General features: G+C 30.5%; 3 protein-coding genes across 19 annotated transcripts in view; 2 read left to right on the top strand and 1 right to left on the bottom strand.

The window, feature by feature from the left end:
- The first annotated feature begins 203 nt into the window (after positions 1 to 203).
- LOC126859052 (uncharacterized) lies at positions 204 to 1,213 on the top strand. The gene has a single exon (XM_050609961.1). It carries the CDS (start codon positions 472 to 474, stop codon positions 1,099 to 1,101), a length of 630 nt encoding a protein of 209 aa, XP_050465918.1. The 5' UTR covers positions 204 to 471; the 3' UTR covers positions 1,102 to 1,213.
- Positions 1,214 to 1,969: 756 nt separating this feature from the next.
- On the top strand, positions 1,970 to 7,969 carry LOC126859048 (syntaxin-8). 2 transcript variants are annotated; one of them, XM_050609954.1, is made up of 5 exons: positions 1,970 to 2,306; positions 2,509 to 2,703; positions 2,857 to 3,116; positions 3,187 to 3,279; positions 4,750 to 7,969. In XM_050609954.1, exons 1-5 carry the CDS (start codon positions 2,272 to 2,274, stop codon positions 4,773 to 4,775), a joined length of 609 nt encoding a protein of 202 aa, XP_050465911.1. In that variant the 5' UTR covers positions 1,970 to 2,271; the 3' UTR covers positions 4,776 to 7,969. The 2 variants fall into 2 exon arrangements, with proteins under 2 accessions (XP_050465911.1, XP_050465910.1); XM_050609953.1 differs by lacking the exon at positions 4,750 to 7,969 and adding an exon at positions 3,369 to 4,037.
- LOC126859011 (TLD domain-containing protein 2) overlaps positions 7,508 to 26,257 on the bottom strand; it is a 120,618-nt gene continuing 101,868 nt past the window's right edge. For 14 of the 16 annotated variants that reach the window (XM_050609859.1, XM_050609865.1, XM_050609860.1 and 11 more), the window contains 3 exons: positions 11,765 to 12,046; positions 10,921 to 11,090; positions 7,508 to 10,829 (listed from right to left, as the gene is read on the bottom strand). In XM_050609859.1, coding sequence (XP_050465816.1) covers positions 10,694 to 10,829; positions 10,921 to 11,090; positions 11,765 to 12,046 — 588 coding nt within the window. In that variant the 3' untranslated portion in view covers positions 7,508 to 10,693. Of the gene's footprint in view, positions 10,830 to 10,920; positions 11,091 to 11,764; positions 12,047 to 17,691; positions 17,837 to 24,204; positions 24,698 to 26,257 lie in introns of those variants that run through there. The other 2 variants (XM_050609868.1, XM_050609869.1) reach the window with 2 other exon arrangements.

Below are 26,257 nucleotides of genomic sequence, written 5' to 3'. Positions count from 1 at the left end.
AATATATCATTTTAAATATAAGCGTGTATGTATTACGTCTCATTATTTATTTATTTATGAAAAAGTAAATCTTACAATTAGTGTTGGTGATGTTGATTGAGTTATGACAAGTTTTTATACTTTTGCTTTGGTCTTAAATCTGTTTCAAATAACTTAAAATATGCGAAAAAAATTTTCTTTTTAATTATACATCAAATTAAATATACCGTAGAATATTGATAACTATAGAATAAATCATCTATTTTTCCAATATCTTCAAAACCATAAATGTAGAAACAATAGAGATTACTAATCGACGATATGCCTCGCCGGCAAATAACATCGCATCGCTTAAATGTCAAAATGTGAATGATCTTCACGTTGAAGATCATTCAATATCGTATTTTGTGAAAGAAACTAAATTTTCAAGGGAAATAACATCCAATAAAAATAACATTCAAGATGTAATTGTCTAATTATCGAAACTCCGAAATGGCCAAGGATAGTATCGACGGTATCCTGGTGCGTCTCGACGAGATCGAAAAGCTACAGACGGAACTTCGACATTTGGTACCACGAGTCACGAGTAACTCATCCAGACATGTCAGACATCAGGATTCATCCCGCGATACATCCGCATCAATACGTTTCCCATCCCTCTTCACGTTCCCTGTCATTTCGAACTTTACGTCACCCTCCAGAAACGAGCGAATGCAAAAGTCAGCCGCGCAATTGAACCTCAACGACAAATTTTCCCGTGGTAATCGACCTTCGACAGTGAATCTGAAAAATGCGCGGGGATCTTCTCAGCGCGAATCATCATCTGCGAGAGAGACAAATATCTTTAAGAATCTGTTAAAGAGCGCCGATAAAAGCGTTGCGAGATCGCGTGCAGGAAACTCTTCGGCCTCGACTTCCGTAACGAATTCAAAGATATCGACGACGCCGACGAAAGGCATTGCTGCAAATCGCGCGGCCAAGGATTCGCAAGAAGTAATTAGAAATGAATTAAGGAGCAGGCCATCGAAGATCGTAGCTAAGGAGAAAACGCAGCGGATAACTGGCGAGAAATCGAGCATGCGATTATCCGAAAATAAAAATGGCATGAATTTAAGTAAGTAGATGTAAATAGCATCTATTAATTCATTAATTTTTAATATTTACGTAATTATTCATGTGTGAATTAACTCTCTCTCTCTCTCTCTCTCTCTCTCTCTCTCTCTCCCTCTCCCTCTCTTTCTCTCTCTGCGTCTATTATTACATATAATAAATAATATATAAAATAAATAAGTATATCATAATATAATGAGAAGACAAATATTAAAATATATATTTCAATGATTTTTTTCGACTAGCATTATTAATTTTTCTTAGTTTCTTCCAATTCCTGCATTCACAGTACCCTCATCTGTGCAGACATCCGCCATTCAAATTCACGCGGCAGAAACGGCGAAACCACAAGACATGCGATTATGCTTAAGAAAAAGCGGGAGTCGTGACAGAAAAGATATGTCAACGGGAACGCTTATCGAGCGAATTATGAAGAAGTTAAATTATTGCTTCGTGGACGATAACAGAGTGACTGTTCCGAACCACTATCCGGGGAGTAAAAAACCTAGAAGAATACAAGGAATAAATGCACTACGATTGTGCGCGGCGACAAATTACGTCGATTAAAAAATTATAATTATTTAAAAAAAAAAAATCGATTATAGATGTGAAATAATATTGCAAAATAAAATATACTATTTTATAATTTCAAACTTTTTAACAATTGATCATGATATAAAAATGTCTCGATTTAATCAGAAAGGGCAAATATTAAAAATTATAACAACGTTTAAAAAATTGTGATTGTATTGATATTGGATGGATTTTCACCGCGTAATTGGGTACGACCTTAATGGTATATCGTCTATGCCTAAATCAGATTGAACGCGTCATATCTAGATATTCACACATCGTGACTATTGGTATATATATATAGCTTTGAAAGACGTTTGACGTTTGACAGTATGTGATTTTGAGGTTATTTAAATCTCTAAACTTTAAGCCATCTCATTCAAACCATTATTAAAACATTAAAAAATCGTGTTTTATTATATTGTGTCATATAACGTAGATGTTATTATTACTATTTTGAATGGACAATATTGCTATCCAAAAAATGATGTAGTTATAATGCATTCGTTGAGTATCAAGAAGATAATGTTTTTCTTAACGGACAATGTCTTTTAAAATATTTCTTATATCCTGAAGAGTAATAATATAACTGCATTTGCGTCAACAAAAATGGCACTTGTCAATATCGAAGGAATCGACCCTTGGTAATTTATAATATATGTACTCTTTAGACATTCTTATATATATTTGGCTATTTATAACCTATATTACTTATTTTTTTTTTTTGAAAAAATTTTAAATAATATTATTTCTATATCTTTTATAACTAGTTATATATTTATTATTTTAATTTGTAATTATTCTCTGCACTTAAAACTTTGATTAAAACTCATTATATATCATTAGGCTTACGGAATATGATGCATGTGAAAAGTTGTTCCGTGAGATTATGGAACAGCTGACTTTGCGCGAAGGAGAACCAAAGGCATCAAAGGTTTATGCTAGCTTGTCTGCAAATATAAGATTGCGTATGAAACAATATACACGAGAAGTTCAGCAATTAAAGAGCAAAGTGGAAGAAGCATCCAAGTTAAAAACAATGTATCCTTTTATTTCTCTATGTAATATGTATATATTAATTTTTTTCACACTTTAGAATGCTTTTCAATTAGTATTAAAAATAATATTAATCACATATGAATTTTTAAAATAATTTTTGAATTGATAAATTTTCTTAAATTACAATTATGATAGAACATTTGAGGAAGCTGAGCGCAGGACAAGGCAAGTGGAACAATTACAAAGTAAAAACATTCAGCTACAAAAATTGTATGAACCACATACAAATGATTACGTATCATCGCGTGCGAGTTTATTAAGAGCAGGTTCATCAGTTTTCGCTGATGGCGGCACAACCTCTTGGGCTGTTGATGATGATGATGATGATGATAAACCATTAAATGTACATGTATCTGTTGGTGATATTGTGAATCATCAAGAGCAAATATTGAAAGGCAATAATACATATATAAAATTCTTAAATAATTTCTTTTTCATAATTTATAATTGTATAATTTCTTATAGAACAAGACAAGGGATTAGAAGAATTATGTAAAGTGATTGTTCGTCAAAAGGAGATTGGACAAACTATTAGCAATGAGGTGGACCATCAAAATGGTAAGTTGTATAATAGATTTTGTATTGAGATAATACATTTTTTCATATAAAAATAAATCCTGCTTAAACTTATCTTCATTGTAATATAGAAATAATTGATGATCTGGCTGATCATATGGACAGGACTGATGAGTCTTTGATTAACAAAACTCAACAGGTCCGTAGTATCCATTCCAAAGACCGTACATGTGGTTATTGGATAGTGATAATTATACTTTTTATTGGTATTATTGTTATTGCTTTAGTATAAATTAGATATTCAGTGAATTATTTTAACTTTGTTATCTATATCTAAAGTGTACGAATTAGAAGCTTAAATATTTATAAATAAAGTAATGTAATTTCAGTTGTAAAATAATATCTCTCAATTTTTCAATCGGGTATTTAATATCATGTACGAAATTTTTAATATACTATGCTTTTTATGCGTTAGAAATAATAAAATATAAAAGCAAAATGTTAATTAATAAAATATTCATATTTGTATCATTTATTAATATTAAAATATTTTGGCATTTTGGTATTTTATATCATATACTTATATATTTTGTAATTTATATTTTATATACTGATAATATTATCTTAATTCTGTAAAATATGATCTAATTAAAAAATTTCCAATTAGCATTAAAAATAATATTAGTCACATAGAATTTTATAAGAATATAGAGATATGAGTGACCAAGACTTGTGAAAAATTGTCAGATGTTGGAAATGGGAAATAAAAAAATCAACACAGTCTCAGAAATGCGATTTTACATTTTGCATTTTTCTTTTTTATATCATAAATATCTATCCTGAATCTCTGGTTTTCTCTTTCTCTCTCTCTCTCTCTCTCTTTCTCTTTATGCGAATATTCCCGGCGCTAGAGATATAAAGAAAGATTCACATTGCTTCTCTGCATTTACATAATCTGCATTTAAATTAAATATATCAAAGAATTGCTTTTTATGTGCCATATATCCGCTTTCTCAGTTTCACTAACATTTATAATAGAGAGTATTTCAGCATTTGTTTGACGTAATATATAATTGATAGAAAAAAGAAATGCCGTGACTCTTTTCTGAATCTGACGCAAAAAAAAACAGCATTGAATTATTATAATAAATGCGAAGTTCAACGGTTATCTATGTATATATACGAGACGTGATATTTAATTGGATTATATATATATATACATTGGCGTAAAATTATTCTTCTTTTTAGCGGATATATCACATTGTTTTGGATTTTACAAAACTATCGAATTTCCCTTGTCTCCTGCGAAATTTATTTTTAATAGTTTTTCTAGTCGCGCCGAGCATATGTCGCTCTCTCTTTCATAACATACAGTGAGATCTCATTACAACGCACCGCGTCGAAAATCTCTGATATTGTTGTACTGGAAATTTCCTTACATCGAAATGTTCATGCATATTTTAGAACATTGCCATCGAGTTCAATAAAACTCTGCTCTGTCTATATTTTTAGTTTACAACAAAATTTCGCTGCGCTAGCTAGCTTGTCACTAGAACTTGGGACCTCAACACAGAAATCGCTACGAAGTTACATCAATTATGAGAATTTTCGTTATTGTGAACCAAACAGCTTCCTGATCGTATATAAGAATAGTTTCTACGAATATCTGTCTACATCAACAGCCGATTAAACATTTATGCAACAAGGAGTCGTTTCGCTAAACATTAGTTAAAGTTAACTGATGTTTAAGCCGACGTTTTTCTCTGCCTCTTCCTAAATACAGACGGCAAGCAATAAAAAAAAAAGATAATAAATCATGCAGTTAAATCTCAGTTAACTTCAATTAATCTTTACGATAGTTGTTCATACACGACAGTGCAAAGTAAACGCAATAGAATTTTCCCCAAAGCATCGGTTAAAAACATTCAGAATTTCTCAACAAGAAACACGAGATTTTTTTTTACAAGTAGTTGTGTATAATTGTATTATGAATAGACGCACACACTGATAACGTAGCATACACAGCGTTAATTATGTGGTTCCGTAGCGAGACCAAAGTGGCTTGTGCGCTGACAACTGCATTAAGACTAACCATTGGCTTGTGTCTTATCTTAAATAAACTCTCTGACGCTCTCTACTTTCTCTCTCTCTCTCTCTCTCTCTCTCTCTCTCTCTCTCTCTGTAATTGATAATATATATATGTATATATATATTAGAATATTTTTTTTTGTAATGTGTCAAATGGGTCCCATTAGCCGCTAATCACTTCACGTTTATGCCACTGGCCCGTGTTACGTCAACTCGTGTTCTCAATGACGTGCTCATTTTAACGAGGACGACAACTTTATCTAACTAAACATCGAAGAACATCGAACTGTTTATGCGTGTTCAAGTCTCCCTGCAGTCAGTCTGAATCTAATTGACAATGTGTATACCGAGGGTATGTGTCTCCTTGTTGTGCTGCTTGCTTGAGTTTGTCCCTCCCATCTTTTTTCTATCTTTGATCTCTTTTTTTCATATTTAGCTTACAAACTGCTAATATCGACTACATGTATGTGTTTTTATAAGTGAGTAGATATATATTATGCCAATACCGAGCGTACGATTTTTAGCGTTAAGAATTCCGCGCTAGTCTCATCTATCTCTTATGTATATATACTCTAAATAAACTCTACATGTGTTCGTATAGTTTTATAGAGTATAAATATATCCAAGATCTTTCATCATATATGTTATCACAAAAACTAACTGACATTCACATACCATCTTTTTTTCTATTTTTCTATTTAATATTTTTGAACATAGATTTTCATTTTATTTCAAATGCAAACGATATAGAAAAAAATACAATTAAAAAAAAAAGAACAAATCTAACAATAATATTTTCTTAATAGAAAAACACATTTCAAAAAGTCTCTTTACGATTTTAGATAAAATCACATTTAAAGTAACTGAAAATATATAAATATTATATGATGTGTATCTGTTTATATGCGTTATAATTTTATCGAATATTTCCGTAATTAAATTTTTCATTAAATCTTTATTATTTAAAAATCATTTTCTAATTCTGATACGACGATTATTGAAAACAAGTAAGATGGTGAGTGAAATGAAACATCCTGTATATCCTTGTACACCAGGCTAGTTTATCATTTGCAGTTTGGACACAAAAGCATGAATGTGTCCTACCTGTTAGAATGCATGATAATTTTTTCTTCTTTTTATCTTCAAGTAAATAAAATGATATTGCGTATATATATTTCATCTTTAAAGTATTTATAACAATATTTCATCGGGACGCATTTATGAAAAAGACATGCATAATGCGCCGTGACATTTCTCTTAGGCAAATGTTTGTCACACTGTTCAATAGTTCAACGAAACAGTGTTTATTTTTTGCTATCGCAAGATATAATACGCAGCGAAAATGTATAGTTATTCTTTTAGCGATTTCTTGCAAGAAATGTTTTAGAAATGTATGCGAAATACATATGTATATATATGTGGAAATGCCAAAATCTTTTGCTATAGTTAGTTTTTATGTCCCGTTTGATACATTCAGTGGCGGATCAAAACATCTCTGAGAATGTCGCATGATTCAAGAACCTCAATATTTCTCTTTTATATATATATATAAAATAATTTTTTATATGTAATATCAAATCATATATTACTTAAAGACATATAAAAATTTTTTTGTTTAAAATTGAAATATCACGAATATTAATTTACTAACTTTTGATTTGCGAAATTGAATTATAATAAAGATAAATTTAATAATTATACACTTGCGAGATTTTCTTATACGAAGCTACAGACAATTACTGTGTCTTATTAATAATCCGCCACTGGGTACATTTTAATTTATTTCTACAGAGGCGATACTGTTTGTCTCTGCAGATGTATTTATATTTGTTGTATTTCTTAATTCGATATATAAGATAGCTTCGTGAAAGGAGAAAAATATTAGATCTCACCCGAGAATGATAGCGAGAAGTGCCACTCCCATTAATACATGGCAATGTACGATATCGATGCGAGTTTGCAATAATGGCAACATGATTAAATACACTAATACGACTATTAATTAACAGATCCGATATTCACGAATGTAAGGTAAAATTTATAAATATTTTTATCACTCTCTTGAGGATCTCATACATACATTGTTGCAATGGTTGTATTTACGTTACAACTAGACACTACGAATGCAATAAACGAAACACAAAAAACGCGTGTGAAACAAAAATAAATAATCAACAGAAAGTTTATTTCCCCCAGACATACTTAATTTTATTTTTTTTTACAATGCACATTAACATCTTGATTTTTTACATTAAGGCGAGGGTCACGTGAATACTCTTTTTTTTCTCAAGCATCTCATTTGGCTTATCATTATCTGCTATCGCAGATGCACATACTTCGCTCTTTCTCGCTTTCGCGTATATAATACTATTACTCTTTTCGTACTGTTTCAAATCCCCGGTGAAAAAAAAAACTACTCTATAGATTCCTCGAGCAATATTTCCGCTGTCGCACGCGCGCTTCGCAATCAAGGAAGCGGAAGAGGAAGGACCTCTACCTTGAGGGATATGTGTGTATGTGTATATATGTGTGCGCGCGCGTGTATGATGTCGCACGTGCAACTGTGTGTACCATCGAAGCGATCAACAAATTATCTACGAAAGCGCAACTCTTTTTTTTCCTTGTTTTACTTAATATCACAAGGTTACGTCTAAACTCTAATTTGTGCTCTAAACAACGCTAATCGTATATAACGTATTATCGTGTATCGCACGTTAAAAAGTACGATTAAGATTCAAAATTATCATCCTAGTAAGCCGTCGAATATTTTGTTTGTGCTTCGTCGAACTCGCGAATCGGAAACTGCTGTAATCTTGATAGATTTTGTTAGATCTAGCGCACGCGAAATAATCTCTGTATTTATTGTGGACTCTCTCTCACGATTTGATTGGCATATAGTTTACTCTCTTAACGTTCTATTCCTTCTACATCATGTCTGTTTCGCACATACATTAATACCGAAAATTAAACTCATCAAAATCTTATCGGTCTCAATCTAGATAGAATTTTTCATCAAGTGCTCCATTAATCGCCCAATTGACAGCTTTGATTACATGCTTGCCATTTTTTTCCTTTTAATTCGTCTTCTAACTAGTGTGCGAACACTTGGGTCATTCTTGTTTCGCGATTTTGGATCGGCTGCTCAGTCTTTCGAACTCAGTTCTTTGATGGCGTTACATCGAGAGAAAAAGTGTTTGTGTATATATATATATATGTGTGTGTATGTGTATGTGAGAGAGAGAAATAGGTAAAGATAGATCAAAAGTTTTGTATTTTATTGTGCTCACATGTGTTGTTTAGTATAATAAGCACTCTTGGTCATCGTTAAACGCTTCTGTCATACGGCAATCAACCAACAGAGAAACGCTTTGTTAAGATTACAAAGATCCGAAATCCGAAGTTTGTAGAAACGATACAACGCGTGACCGCGAAGTACAAATTTTATCTAAAGTAATGGAGGGGAGAGAGAGATATGGCGATATTATTATTAAGTCTATGTGGTATAAAACGTGTAATTCATTCAAGGTTGTCACAATGTGGATTACAACGTGACACGCATCAAAGTGAACCTTCTCAAATGATGGAAATTCAGCACAATAACTGTGACTTAACGTTCTAGGAGAGTTTGTCCGATCTCACGCGTGTACAAAATTTTGTTCTTTCTTTGTTTCTTTGCAAATCGACGAGGCGCGCTAAATAGTGACGAGCGAGTATACATATGATCGATTATCTCGAAAAACGTTCGCACTTCCTCGCGATACTCGCGTGATAGAGATTATAAGCTCGGACAATGTACGATTGTGTGTGTGTATAGGGTCGTACAAAGTCAGTCTAAATTTAAACGAACGCGACGATTCTTCATTCGTCCAAGATACGCTATCTCTATGATGATCAATCTTTTTTTTACATCAGGGAGTTCGTACGCTGGTACTAAGATGGACTCATGCTCGAAAGTCGAAACTCGCTTCAGTAATCGCGTGTATGTTTAACGGAGGGAGACAAAGAGAGCGAAGCAGGCACAGGCATGTGTGTTCGTTGTAGTCACTCGTGACTCCAAAGCATATTTACTAATTACTGACGACAAGATTCGAATACACTTTGACTCGATTTAATTTGCACATCATTGACTTTTTGTCTGCCGGTTTCTCCTAGTTTTTCTCTCATAAATGTAAGATTAGCACGAGGTATCTCTTTCTCTACTAAGACTATTTTATATTTTCAGATCATAGATCATTCGGTCGCACGAGAGCACACTTCCCCTAATCTGTGTATCAATCCTCATGTGTATGCATAATATGTATATATGCGTATTGTGTACGTTTTTCGTGTTAATAAACATCTGCTTTATACATGACGAGCTACACAGTGTTCGGCAAAGAGTTCTCTCTACTATTGTACCGTCGAAATCAATCATAGCAGTACAATCAAAGTGTATATATATATGTATGTATGTATATATATGTATATTTTTATATTTACATTTACTATCTACATTATCTACACATCAACAAATTGTTAATTTTTAGTATTTTCATCGTGTTGAATCGTAAATTATTTTCTTTCAAGCATTATATATCTCGCCTCGTGCATTTACCATCCATATCGTTTACAATCATTCACACTTTCATTCTTTCATCATCATCATTATTATTATTATAATCATCATCATCATTGTCATCTTAATTATCATCAACATTAACATCATCATCATCATTATCTTTATATCAGCGTTAGAGGTGTCACAAACTCACGACTAGTTCGAAGTAACGATTATCATATATAAAGTAATCATAATTCTTCGACTTTCGACCTTTCGACTTTTACAGAATCAATTTAACGAGCAAAGATCATTCAATAAAATATAAAAAATAGAATAAATACGCCAACTTAAAAAAAAGAAAAAAAAAACAGAAGAGCAAGGGACGTTTAACGATAATCAGTAACTACGTGATAACTACATAAATCTGCATGTAAATAGCATACGTTACGACCGCATAATTTTGGATGACAACCTCTTTCTTTTTACCGTCCGCATCCCTTTCGAGGCTGCTTCTCGTCAATTTCACCATTTTGAGGCAATGTCATCATTGTCCCTTTATGTCGACAGTGACAATTCATTTTTTCTTCTGCGAGAATCATCATATCTAACATTGGGCGAGGAATTCCCAAATGACAATCGAGGTAATTAGTATCGTGGCAACATCGATACGATTTAACTTGTTGGACAATCTTAGAATCATTAGTCTTCCTCTAATCTCTCCTAGACAAGGGGAAGGGAAGCGAAACCTTTGTAAGGCTCACGAGTTCAGGTTAAATTGGGTTGCGGAGAGGGCGATGGAGCGACGGGCTGAGGGCATGAGGCCGTGTCCTATATGAATGCCCAACATTCCAATGTCTTGACGACAAAGTCTTCGCGCGGTGCTAACGGATCGTTGGCGTACGTGCTGCAGGACTGCGTCCTGCCTTGGTATAGGTCACCGTCCAACCAAAGTCCAAACTTGCCACTAAAAAAAAAAATAAAACAAACAACTTCGTGAAACTCTCGATCGACAAAAAAAAAAGTGACAGAAAAAGCATAAGATGAAAAATACTTACTCTCCGGCACCGATTGCTAAGCTTTCGTTGTTGCCCTTGATGAAGTATAGATTATCGCCGCTCCAGTTGAAACATTGGAACTTTGGCGTAAACCTGAAGAGCAGGGACTCACCGGTACCATAAAAGTGATCACTCACGTGTAAGGCGCACGAGGTTAATGCACCAAACACCTGTAACAAAACAAAATGACAAATGATATAAAATCGAAGAAAAAATATTGTATGACTAAATTGTGCATTTGTTCCGTATAAAAAGCCCGAACGAATAAGCCAGTAGAAAACCAATTCAAATGAATGCAAAACGTTCATGAACAAGTGCGCAAGCACGTCTTTGTGAGTGAATGCATGTTAATGTTTCATTTAGGTTAATTATGATGACCGTAAAACTTTCTAATTAAGCGGCTCAACTAATCTCGACGTTTCACTATAGTCTCTGAATCGTGTCGATTTTCTTAATATATATATACATACATATATATATATATATATATATATATATATATATATATATAATTAATTTTTACTGTAATCTTTTTAATAAAAATACGAGAAATTATTTCTGTTAATTATATTTGTACAAAATATGTTATATTGTAAATTCTTAATATATAATCCGTGTAAAACATTGTACATGCGCGTTCTAACGTTATTATGTAACATAAAATATAATATATACAAACAAGTGCTCTTTCGCAGCGTTACCAATGTATGCTCTCGTAATTATTTTAAATTACTCTCGTAATGCAAGCTTAATTTTCCAAAGCTGCATTTCTCTATCAAATTAAAATCAATCGATCTCCATTCCTCCTATTTCTATAGTTTAAATTGACACATATGAGACTCACGTTGCCTTCGGTGTCCTCGATGACTAATAAGATCGGACTCTCGATCTTTGCCATTTTTCGATACATGCTGTTGAGGCTGAAACCATGCTGGCTGGTGCTGAAGACGAGAGTCCAATGATAACCTTCCGCCCTCGCGGGTAAATGACGACAGAGTTGTTCCCTATGTTCCTCGCTGAGTATTTCGGTCGTGCCGATGAGATCAGGCACGATGATTTCGTTGTCCAGGGAGATGGCACTGTTTGCGTAGAGCACTCGCCTCACTTCCTCGCTCATAGAGAGTACCTGTGAAAATTAGTATGTTGTTAGTAACATATCTCCGAATACAATTTTCGACAATGATACTAATCGCTCATTCTAATCGAGGAGATAAAAAGCAAAGTTTTTTTCTATCAATGGCAATTCCATGATCGAAAAATGAACATGATACAAACAGCTGTGTGCTCTGTCATCTATACTAACGCACAAATTCTATTCACCACAAAATCTTTGTTGACATTAAAGATATGTATGAAATGGAAAACTCTCGTAATATCGATTAGAAACAAAAGTCATATTGTTAGTTATATAATATTAAATAGTCATATGAAATCATATTCAATAAAATATTTCAATGTTTTCTGAAAGTGTCTATTAGACTCAAGAGAAACATTAGAACAAATTATTATAATTGGCGTAACAATTAATAATTTTGTCACAATGAAAGAATATGATATCGCGCTTTCTAATCAAATGTAATTGAAGTTAATGATGTATCCATTAAATAATAAAGTATTACTTCAACTTGAAATTATTGTTCTGTCCGACTCAAAATGTCGAAAAATTGCAATTTCTCACTTCTTATAAACACGAGGCAATATATATTATCAATATAAAACAAGAACACTACTCTAATTTTCCGTTTTGCCTTTGATCTCCTCATTTCAACTAGCATCTAAGCACATTTAGGGCACATCCAAGTGTGTGTCGTGTTGTACTTTGTTAACATGATCTCACGTAACCGCAGTGGGTGTCGCGTTTATTCAAGTGAATTGCTGGATAATTACTAACGTGGGAGGCTGCACCGTGTGAAATGTGTGCCGCTATTGAATTACTTTTGTTCATCGACCGTCACAGAGTGACTTTGCATAATGCGATACACGCGTGAGACAGAATGCAAATTCCTCGTGGTATATCGATACGAGAAGTTCGATTGTAGAATTCGAGAACCGTTGACAGAACCAGAATCATAGCTATTGAATTTCATTTCTATCCCATTAGAAATCATAGACATTAAATCGAAAAATCGATGCATACAAACGCAAATTATTAAGTAGATGAAAAATATCTATGAAAATATTATAATAGCAACTGAAAAAAATAAAATAATCATGACTATCAAAACAAATGAGAGATATTGCTCTAAATTACTAGAAAAAATTATAGATAAACTAAAATATATAATTACATAATTATAATGACATAATTATTAATAAAGTACATAATTATGAAAAATTATAGAACATGATTACGCTAATATTTTTCATACTATTAATAGATACTCTTCATCCTATATTATCCTTCGCATTATAATAAAATTTTTATCAATAGAAGAAAATTAAAAATGATAATATACACAGGATGTTCCCGAGTTAAATAGCCAAACATGAAATATGAATTTAGAATCTCAAAACAAAAAAAAAAAATTCCTGTAGAAGTCCTGTGCTCGCAAACGCTCGTTCAAGAGATATTGATTCTGAAGAATTATTAGGAATGAATAATTTCGAAATAATCTAAGTTTATCCTCTTTATTGCTTTACTGTAATCAAAATTTAATTATTAAATATTTAGTTCAAAATAATGGCCTCTACCCCGGAGACAGGCATTTATCGATAAGAGGACGAGTGGCTGATTGACATTGTACACGTTTGTAATTTCTTTGCTTGCACCTCTGTTTTAATGATTGAAATGACATTAACAGGTAATTGATACACTTTGTACTCGAGAGAAAATGAATTCCGGTGAATGACATTATTCATTCCTATAATTTAAGAAGTCTCTTGAATAAAGTGTTTGCGAATATATTTTCAGAAAATTTTTTTCTTTTGAAATCTTAAATTCATATTTAAAGTTTAGTTATTTAATCTGGGAACATCTTATATAAAAGTAACATAATTATCGAATTACGAACTTTTGAGAATACGATAGAAGTTACAACTAATTTTCATAATTATCTCGCTAATTGCAATTAATGCAAATTCGCGAAAGGCATTATGCAGAGTAAGATAAGAATCCAACTAACGTAGACAAGCATCCGCTATGTATTGTTCACATGTATCTGATATACGATATTATCGTATGTTAAATTATCAAGAAACCTATTATCAATCTGAATAATTTGCAGATTCGGTTACAAGGCGATAAACTGGATACAAATTTTTTACATACGTCTATTGTCTCTTGTAACAACGATGCTTGTAACAACGGTACATCGTTGCCTTACGAAATTGGCATAAATTAATAATTCTCAGTATAAGATTGTATGTTATTATATGCAACAAGTTGCTTCTGACAACTATAATTATTGTCCAATGCAATTTGAAGATGTGGTGACATATGAAGAATAGAAATAAATAATTTAATGATGAATAATCAATGATTATATGCTTACATTTAATAATATTCAAAGAGTACATTATAAAATAAACGAAAGAAATCTGAATGTATCCTTATATCTCTTTATATCTGGATGAAAAATCTATCGCGCTCGATACATCATTTATAAAAAAAAATGTTCTTGTTTAATTTTATTCTCTCAATCGAAGTGATTTCCAAAATCGATTTAATTTTGCTGTAATAAATATGTGTATTTGAGTTTCGTTCAGCTTAAAAAAAACTTCGAAATAAATCGCAAAAAACTTTTATTATTACACTCTGACATTTTAACTGAATATTGAATTTTCAAAAAAGATTCGAATGATATAAAATTAAAAAAAAAAGAAAAAAAAACAAAACAAGTTAATCATTTTTATTCATTCGTGTTACAAAAGTAATGTGGATCACGTCATATATTAATATCAGATCCATATCACAGATGTAATAAGAAAGATATCACGTAGCATTATTATATACAAAGAAAATTGTCTTACTATTTTCATTATATATTATCTACATATAAACTGAAAAATCATACGCAAGAAAAACATCATTTATCAACATTGTCAAACATTATATCAAGTAAACTTGTGTTCTGTGTAAAAAAAGAGATAAAAAAAAGCGATACCGATAAACTCTGATCCCTGATGATTAAAAGAATTTTAATTTCCATTTACATTGCATACATTTGTTATTAATCAACAGGCTGCCTTAACTTCACAAATGATGCTATTCTAACTTTCAAGAGTTTTATGCAAAATAAAAATTTAAAATTTGAACATCTCTGCAACTATGTAGATGCAAATTAATGTCATTAAATAAATCACTTTCCCCTCAGTCTGCGAAAGAAAAGAAAGGAGGCAAAACCAAATCTCTCAGACCTTACGCTATTTCTATATGTTTCTGCGCGCATGCGGGAAGAAGAGCCAAGTGATTTATTTATACGCAAAGGTTGTACTATCGCAACGACGAGCCTATCGTGCTTTTTTTTTTTTTTGACATTCGTCCCCGTCTTACGGATAGATGTAAAAATGTCGTCATTGTCGATCGATGATCCTTCAGTAGTCATATTAAAAAGTTATTTTCAAGCTTATCGATTATTTTATTGAAGTGTTGCGTTAATTTGATAGCAATACTCTTCTAGATGTTCCGCGTAAACAGCTTGTAATTATCAGCTTTCTAATAAATTAGCTGAGTCGTATCTCGTCAATTTCTGAACTGTTTTACATATGAAATATCACGAGAAGACACATCGTACCGCAAGGTACGAGGGAAAAATTAACAGTTGAATTTTACATTACATATAATAGCTTTCTCAGTTTGTATTCAGACATCGTGAACTGAGAAAAAATAGAAAATGTGATTTTTCTTCTAATTTTTATAGCTCTAAAAATGAATACTGAAATGTTTTGGGTTTTAAGAATAATAGTTAGTCAGAAGGATAAAAATCAGAAGAACAAAAACAATCGTATTGATAACAGGCAATTAAGGAAATGGCAAATTCAATCAATGTAAAAATATCTTATGTATAAAAAGATACAAACTGGCTTTTTCAAATGAAAAAATAATCGGTCTGTTTTCGCAATCTGTGCTACTGCAAATTGTTACTTAAGTTCTCAAGAATAATATATGAACAAACAAAATGATAGATCGCGCGTCCTTATTGTACATTCGAGTCCGCAAATAATATCAATTAAGACGTTTCGCGATTAATACTCGACTGCGAATGTTATGTCAAGCAGTGTAACGACAACATTGAAACGGTACGATGAGCATGTGTTTGAAAATACAAGAAGTTCTTTTTCTGCTCGATCTTCGCGAGAAAGGTCACTCTCATCGCGAGATAAAATAAATAGAAGAACTTCTCTCTCTCTCTCTCTCTCTATATATATATATATATATATATATATATATATATATATATACAATATATATAGAGAGAGATTTACAATATAAATGGATATATATATACAAGATATATATCCATTTAAAATCACATTACTATTTAATAGCATCTTAAACGGTTTAAGAATCAAATTATATTTATATAGGGACATTTATTATTAGAGCTAATCAATAATATCTAAAATGAAGAATTAATTAAGTCAAATTCCGCATCTTACGATGCACACAATATCTTCTTTATAAAATTGTTTTCCTCGATATTATGTATCTTTAATGGAGACTAAACAACAAGACGAAAAGATATTTATTTATTTTTATTAATAGGATCTTATATCTTATTGATAAAAATTCAATAAACAAGTATATCTTTTCATTCTTATTTTTTTACTCTTCATTAAAGACAATAGCAAAGAAAACAATTTTATACTCAGATATTATATGTGGTATATCATATAAAAGACGGAATTTTCCATATACTTATACAAAATAAAACTACAAGAAATCATCTTCAATTCTTTTTTTTTTTTCAAACAAGCCACGTACTAAAATAGAAATTATGAAAATTCCTTCAATAATTTGATGATCATGCAAAGCTCATTAATAAAACATTAAGTGAAATTACTACGAAAAACATAAAAGGGTTAATATCTTAAAAATAAAAATTATCTTTCTTATAAAGATAATAATTATAATATCAAAAATTCGCTACCCAATATATTACGGTTACAAGAACATTCAGATGTATATCTTGTTTCTGATATTTTAAGGTATTTTGTTGTGAATTACTTTTTAACGAAACGCGAAGAATAACATCTAACTAAATTTGCAGACTTGTGAGAAAAATCATTGTACGTTTACAGCGATTGTTTTTTAACTCGAAAAAAATGTCTAAATGCGTAGAAATCTTTTTTTTTTTTAAAAGATCACATGCGCGCGATATACCTTCGAATCAGCTGATTTGATCAAGATCAAGTAACGTTAAGTTGTGAAGTTAATCACATTAATTATTTAGCAGAATTTAATTTGCACGATAATAAGAAAATTATGATAACAAATTATTTTTATTGCAGCACTCATCTTACTGTAATCAAAAACAATAATTTATGTTATCATTATTACGAATGAAAATAATCACGAAATCTTTCAACACATATCGAAGCATTCGATTTTATAAAGAATCTCTAAGTTATGAAGTTCTAAGTAATCGAAGCTTAAAAATAAGCAACAACTTGTTTTAACCTATTTTTCAATATTGTTTCTATATTGTGTAAAAAGAGAGAAAGAGAGCATATTAATATTCTACATATATCATAATAGAAAAATATTTTCTATTATAAAAATTATGAGTAAAAAATAAATTATTATATAATTATTAAGAATTAGATGCTCACCGTAAGCATTCTTGACGAATGCTGAAAAACGTAATTCAGAATAGGATATGGATCCACGGTCATGATCAATGTATCAACGTCTAGATACGTGTGTTACACTAAACAGTTTATCGCTAAACCTTGAACTCTTACTTAGATATCGTCGACAAAATATATTCACTCAATATTTACTAATACTTTAAACCCAATCTAAAACACGCTTACAAAACACGCTTTTGTTTTCGTTCTTGTTTTGATTAAAGGTACTGAAATTGATACAGAAATTGATATGAAATTGATCTTTCACGTAAAGAAATTTTCTTTTTTAAAAAAAAGTAAATAATATGCTCGGGAAAGAAGAGATTCACGTAGAAGTCACGTTTTCGCTTCCATACAAAACTCTATGTACGCAATTCTACTTCTATTTATGTACTATTTTATTTCTGTTGCTATTTTCGTTGTGCGTCAGAAGATCACACACACGCGGCAATCTCGTGATCGCGCTTGTGCGATCGGCAGGACGAATCGATAGAGACTAAATAATATCCGAACCAATTTCTTCCATCGCGCGAGGAACTTCGCAAAAAACCTTTCATTCGGGCCCGTCCCTCCCTTCTGCCTACTTAATGCCAAGAACACATAAATTCCCATCGAATGCCCGCGACGGCCTCGAATGCATTATTCTCGCGCGCGATTGTCCTTCGATCAACCGTCCTGATGCGACTTTGATAATGACGAGTCGACTGTTAACAAACCAAAGATAGAAAAAGAGAGACGATGCCATTCGATTTGCCAAAAACGCTTTTAATGACGCCGGTGTTTTAACAACACTCATAATAATCAACTTCCGTATACCGTTATGAGGTTTCCGATGAATTTCCGTGTATTTATCTCGTGAGTTTCAGATAATTTTTTTTCTTTTTTTTATGCAAGGACACAAAATAACTTGTTTTCTGAGAATTGTTTCTCTTATAAAAATACTCTAAATAAAAATACGACATTCTTGTTATCAATATTTTACCATAATTTAACACTGTAAATGTATGCCAGGGTTGCAGTTAATTTAATAAAAAATGAATTGATATTATTTTTAAAATATATAACTTATAGTAATTTTTATAAAAAATCAAAAATATAAAATAAAATATAATAGACTAGAATAGAACGGCGTATTTAATTATTTAATTATTATTACTTGGCGATGTTTCATGTAATAAATCTGAAGAAAATTCTGTCAAAGCAGAAAGTAGCAAGTAAAACACCGCTCCTTTCTAATAATTTAAACTTTAAACAAAATGGTCAAAAAATAAGCTTTACAAATACAAGTTTGATGTTGTCTTATCGATATCAAAATTATATGATCTAGATTAGCAATTCGGGAAAGAGAAAATATTATAATGATAGATAATTATAAACATTCCAGCAATAAATACAATTACTTATCTCGAGTGTTTCCATTTCGTGTGTACTTTTATCTCTCTGGATGCAGATTTTCCGCGATTAAAAAAGATAAAAATTAACTTAAGGTGAATTATCTAACGAGTATTCGTAACTATATATTCATGATCATTTGATTATTGTGATACAAACATGATTGTGTCGGGCCACGTTTACATATGCTAATCTTACATATACTAATCTGCGTAATTCGCTTTGTACCAGGCAAGACAAGTCACCATCAATCAGAGATGAGAAAAAACATTGAATGCCAATTTTCGTATCTGTTGATGACGATTTCAGCCTCATACATTATGTATGTTCGTCATTATTTATTATTATAGACGAAAAAATCTGACTTGTTTATCTAAATCTGACTTGTGCATCTAATAGTTTTTAATCGTATTTCAATTGAGACTAAAACGAAGCGGAAATGGAATCCAGTGACTATGCAACAATTGCGAAATATAGATCACTCGTTATGGGACAAGCCTATAAATTGATTTCAATTGCGAACTAGCTATCCGCTAATCGAAATTTCCTGGTAGTTTGCTAAGCGAGGAGTGTCATCGCGGGACATAATGCGTGGGTACAGCGGACGTTCATGTCATAAGTGTAGTTGAGCAAAATTATATAATTTCACACAATATTTCTTAATATTATGACTGCGAGATATTATATAAGTCTAATATTTTTATACGTGTCAATCTCCCTCTATATACATGAAAATGTATACATAAAAATATTTAAATACATTATATTGTAGTACATATATATCATATTATTATTATTTTTATTTAAATTGTATATTTTTGCAAAATATAATAATTCTATTGAAAACTTAAATATAAATTGTGAATCATCAGTCATACTCAACCTTATATACGTTAAAATATTTTATTATCACAATATCACAAGATTATTTAAGTTATGCGATATAATCGATAAATATCTCATTTCTTTCGTGCAATTATCATAAAATACAATATAAGACTTTTTTTACGAATAAATTCTGCTATTTGACGATCTGAAATAATTCTGTATAAAAAATTGATCATATTGTATACGGAAAGTTCGTAAAAGGCAACAAAAGCCAGTCGCGAATGTTAGTTATTCAAGGCGATCGGGAAACGGCTATCAAAAGATTGCGAAGGGTGACTGTGATCATTATTGACAAACGTGCGGCGTGAAAACGTCCGCCGATTTCCTTTATAATACCGAGATAACGGACGGGAAGTAAATATGAAAGTTAATGAGTCTGCGACTCTCGAATGCCGCTTCACGCTGAGCCTAATGTTATTTTTTATTATGCCACAGCATTCCTAAACAGAACAGCTATTATGAGATTTAATTATATAGCTTACATCATTTTATTCTTCTAAATCAAACACAATTACGTCGAAATCATATATAATCATTCCTATAGCATTGTATATATTAAGATAAGTATTACGTTTTATTTTTCTGCTTTATACTCATAAATAAAAAAAATATAGATATTTTTATGAAGAAATACAATTTATATTTCTTAAAAGTTTGTCCAGCCATAAATATAGAATTTAAATCGTTTAAATCGTTACATATCTACATAACTATTTTTGATGAAGGAAAAAAAAAGCATCATCATTTTCTTATTGTTATACGTAGAAAAACATAAATGATGATTCATAAAATATGATTAAAAAAAAATTAAATATTGTCTAAAATATTAAATAAAAATTCACACTTTTAATTATATTTTCCGAAACTTTTCCCTTCCGCGATATTCTAAAAAAATACATATAAAAGAGATTCTTATATACATATGCAGCATGTATATAATATAATTTCGTTAAATTGATGTATAAAAGTATAAAAAAAAACTATCTTGGAAAGATTCATGAACAAAAATTTAAATATGAAAGGTGTACTATATACGATCGTCTATCTATAATATAGATAGCACATGTCACAAGTTGTCGAGATTTTAAAAAAAAAAAGTTTAAAATTTTCGATCTACACAAAGACTGCTCGAGGCGGTCAAATGTAAACATGACAGACAATTGTCATATTCGCACCGAATGAAAGATTAATTTACGAGCTGTTCATTAAGGCAATATAGAATAATACATGGTATGTACGAATTCGAGAATACGCATTCATCCTTTGAAGCATACATTTTGAAGTAACAAAAAAAAATCAATGTAATTAATACTAATCTAAGAATATAATTATCTTTTTTCCATTTATACTATATTATAGATAGGACTAGAGAAAAAGATTAATTCATTGAGTTGATTAGAATTAGCAGTTTTGTTGGATTGTTTCGACAACTCGGTTAAAGTGGCATTTTTAATGCAATTATTGATTCGCAAATTCATGTAGATCTAATAATAATAATAATAATAGGATATGCGTTATTCTAATTTTAATAATATTAAATAAAATGACATGTTCTAATGCATTTGTTAAGATAACAAAAAAGAAAAATCGATTCTTATATATGAGATATAAATTCATGACTATTACAAAATTTATTATTTACTTCTGTGTTATTCTGTCATTCATGTGCAACAAGAAAAAGATTAATGTTTTAAAATAAATTTTTTTTCCACGAAAAACAATCCGTCTTTTATGATATAAGCAGTAATACCATTTGTGATTATACGCATATAATCTTTGAGCAAAATGTTTCGAGATTAAATTTATCGCAGATAAATATATCCAGTTTTGTTTTCACGGTAAATTCATTTTAATGCCGTGCCAATTTCTTATTTAGACCTATTCTTACGATGACTGCTTATATCATATATCAGATAACGTTTCGACTATTAATTTAGCTGCACATCAATAAACAAGCAAAAAATAAACTTTAGATATCGTATAGAATTTATAACCAGCGGTGATCATAATTTCACACAAACACGTTCTAATTCAAACTCAAATTTATTATGATTTAATTCAAACTTCACGAATTATTACAAGAAAAAAAGTCAAAAGTAAATTTAAAAGGATATTTTTGTTTTCTTATTTAATATAATGGCAATACTAACTTTTCTTGCTACAAGAGAAAATAATCCCAAAATCTTAATGTTCGCTCTAAATTCTTTCAAGTGTTAATTTTCTCCTTAATTTTGCTAAATGCAGCAACAAGTAGTGACAACTGTTCGAGTCTCTCTTATTTATAAATGAGACCAAAGTTTTAAAAACGAATATATATATGTATATGATGATGAGAAAGATCTTCAATTTCAAAGTCAATATTTGTTTAGATAGCTCAACATTTGATTCGAAAGAATCGTATCACAATTGATGAAGTGATAAGTTTGTTAAGTTGAGAGAATCGTTGAGCCAGCTTTGTAATAAATCAAAATTTCTTTTTCAAAATAAAATTCATAAAGTTGTTGAGCATCGGATCAAGTGTAGAGATGTGGTGGCGACTATGTAGAAAAAAAAATAAACAATAAATATTTTTTATATTTATAAAGATTTTCTTTTTCTCTTTTCGCAAATATCCCTTTACTTTTCAGCTTTCCCTCCCAAATACTTTCTCCAAATTTATACTTTATTTTCCCGCCGTGTAGAGTTGAAAAAAATTGAAAAAAATATAATTTAAAACTGAAGAATTACTCCTCCTATTTAATGTTTTACACAATAAAAAAAATCTCTGCATATTTAAATAATTATTATCTATCAAATCAGATTTTTTTATTAACATCCATTTTATCAATTACAAAATAACTTTCTCTTTTTCTCTCACTTTCACATTTTAAATTTATTTTCTGCACCTAAATCTTTTTCTATCATAAATTACAAACTTGTACTACATATCCATTCTTCCTTTCTCTCAAATTTTTTGAGTCTGTTTGAATGATCTATTGTGAAGGATTTCCTATTGTAAAGATATCTATTTTAAAAATATTTGTTGTAAAGATATCTATTGTAAAAAATTTGACTTCATCAAAGAACAAGCAAAGAATTTAGAAAAAAATTCTAAAAACCTTTTAAACCTTTTTGCTTTTGTTTCTACTTTTGTACATTTTTCCTTTTTTCTCCTTCGAAAAAATATTCTGGCTAAATTCTGGGTAAATTCCGCCTACCTATTTAAAGAAGAACTGAACGTATCAAATAGTCACTATAAAATTTTCGTGGTACAGTCACTATAAAAAAGTTGAATTGATATAAGATTTACGATTTTGAGATTAAATTATATTTCATAGGGAAAATCTTTACTTTAACTCATAAATTAATTATTAATTTTATATTTTAAAAGTCTAAAAATGCTTTGTGTGCGCGTAATGTCAAATTCATGAATATCTCAAAATTAGATTTATTAATTTTTAACGTAGTTGGTGCGTCCAATTCTTCTTTAAAATGCAAATTATAGCATTATACTGTTAATCGATAATAAATATTACTGATTTATAACATTTCAAAACTGATTCTGACAGGCACATTAGCAGTGACAATCTCTTTACTTCGGTGAAAGTGAGCTTATACAAACTCAATTAAAGACCGGTTGTAAACACACACTTTATATAAACAGTTGCTCTATTCCATTAGCGTATAAATGTGAAATAGATCATAAATGAATGCACATAAATATATATTCATGAATTGTTGAGATCATTTATGGCGTAAACGTTATGCGAGCAAAAAAAAAATAGGAACAAACATTTATTTACCTTGACACGTTTTATTTTATATATCTTTCTTTTTGGCAACAACAATTCGATTCAAATATATCGCAGAGAATGCAATATATTATAAAAATAACAATTATATATTGTATATATATACATACATGAGAGTAATAATTATTATTATCGCAGAATAATAATAATTTTTATTCGAGAATAAGCGGCTATAAAATCGCGATTTAGAAAACTTTCGCATCAACAATTTAGATCTCAAGCTGTAATTTTATAGCGCCTGGTATGGGTCAATGTAAATCAGATATTTCGATATGACCGGGCTTCCAAAGAGAAACATGTTTACATATTACGTAATTCTAAACTGCATTCCTGACACTTCCATAATCAGACACATTCGCTTCGCGTAAAGAAGTTGAGCGCGATTAAAAAGTGCGGATATGTTCATTTCAACTCTGACCTTTACCTTCGTTTGCTTTTTCAAGAATTTCTTGATTATCTTGGAGATCGGATTCGGCATTTTTGACCTAGGCATCTTTGTTATTTTCGATGAGTACTCAAAATCACAGGTCGATGCACTTTCTTTCGCTGTCCTTATTTTTTGCCCACAAATAGAAAACCGTGAAAATGTTTACATTATGTTTTAACACTTGAATTGTGTAAGTTTCTCAAATAGTGGGGAAACTCTTCGGAAGCGAAAAATCCGGCACGCACAAACAAGTTATAAAAAGAAATAATATATTTTCACTTTTGTACATGTAATTCCAACATTCTTTGAAAATTTACCATTGAGCATTCGTTTCTATTAATTCTTTAATTCTTTGATCAATTTTTATTAATCAATAAATTTATAAAAACTGCTTATATTTAACGTGGTTACCGCGCACCGTGATATCAACCGATATTATTTATATATTCTTTTTATACGACTCATTCGATAAATACGAGCTTTACTTTGCGAAGACTACAGCAAGACTGGAGCTTTCGATGTAAATCTAATACATTCATATAAGCGACGAAGAACGAGAAGAGGGGGAGAAGAAAAAGAGCGACGCATATTCTTGGGCAGAGGCTTTTCGAACGACTGCGCATCCTCGATTGCGCAGCACGTGCTCCACTAGCCGTTCTAAATCTCTCATGTTCATAAATTCCTTAAACAAAATAAGGATCTCTACCTAATAAAAAAAAATTTCACTTTGTATTGTACACTTGAAAAGTACCTTCTACACCATAAAACGTCTACTTAAGAACTTTCACTTTTTAGAAGAAAAAAAAAAATATTAAATAGGGTTGATTCTGCTTATCAATAAAAATCAAGAGTCGTTCGCTATTTCTTTTTATTTGAATATTATTGTACTTAATCTGTGTTATAAAAATGTATTTAGATTACTCATCTTTCTGCTTTTTTTTCTCTTTTTGATCGGTTGTAAAATTTATTTCAATTTTTTTCTTTAATTTTGAAAAAGTAATTTAACTATTCATCTTGTATCATTCGATATACAAAATTAATGACTTTTTCAAGCGTATTTCTGCGTGTGTCGAAAGTTTTTTGTACGAAGTATACTATATGTATCTTGTGTATAATAATAGTTAAGAGAAAGATTTGAGCCAGACTTTTTAATAGTAAATTATGCCGCGTTTTAAACGATGAACACCCTGCGAGCATCTAAAAATAAAAGAGAGTATGCACGCTTGATATCTAATATTTTATTTTTAAACGATCAGATCGCAAAGTATTTGAAGGCAGAATATTTCTCTAATTGCAAATACACTTGCATTATTTCGCTTTTGTTATATTAGTAGTAATGCAATCTATTTTTCCTTTTCTCAAAAAATGTTGCACAGCTTCGAAAATATTTACAATCTTTTTGCATTAATGTTTAATATTTTTATGAAATTTTTGAATTATTTTTAATATATTTGTACTTTTGGTGCATTTAAAAATTATTTTTACGCCAATATTGCATGCACTGATGCAATTTCTATTATTTATTTCATATTCTTACAATAAAGCTTAGGAAAACAACTTTTGTTATCTTAAATCGATATGTGATTATGATCAGTATACGTCATGGCTTTTTTCGGTCGACACTGCTTTTATCCTGAAATATTTATGAAAGTAGGAGGAAATGTAATTATTTACTTTATAACTATTTTCTATAAAAATTTAAGCGTTTATTATTTTTTTCTATTTATTTTTTTCGCAAAATATGTTAAAAATAAAAATTTAAAAAAATCTGACGTTTTCTCAGTTTAATATCATCAGCCATAGTATGTTGCGTATGCAATTAAAATTATCATCTCCTCTTAAAACAAAGAAAACAAAATGTATATTCTGTATGTCACAAACAACGAGTGCGTGGAAATATTCTCCCAAGAAATATTGTATGTAGAATTTGATACATCTGTGTCAATTTACACCGACTGTGTCAATTCTCATCAATAATGTATCGCATCATTATGCAAGCGCCAAAGCATAGAGTATGATTCCTGCGACACAAGTTGATCTATAATATACA

Source organism: Cataglyphis hispanica, chromosome 2, assembly GCF_021464435.1.
Source record: "Cataglyphis hispanica isolate Lineage 1 chromosome 2, ULB_Chis1_1.0, whole genome shotgun sequence".
NCBI lineage: Eukaryota > Metazoa > Arthropoda > Insecta > Hymenoptera > Formicidae > Cataglyphis > Cataglyphis hispanica.
The sequence above is the reverse complement of the archived record's forward strand: the minus strand, read 5'-3'. Positions and strand labels throughout refer to the sequence as shown.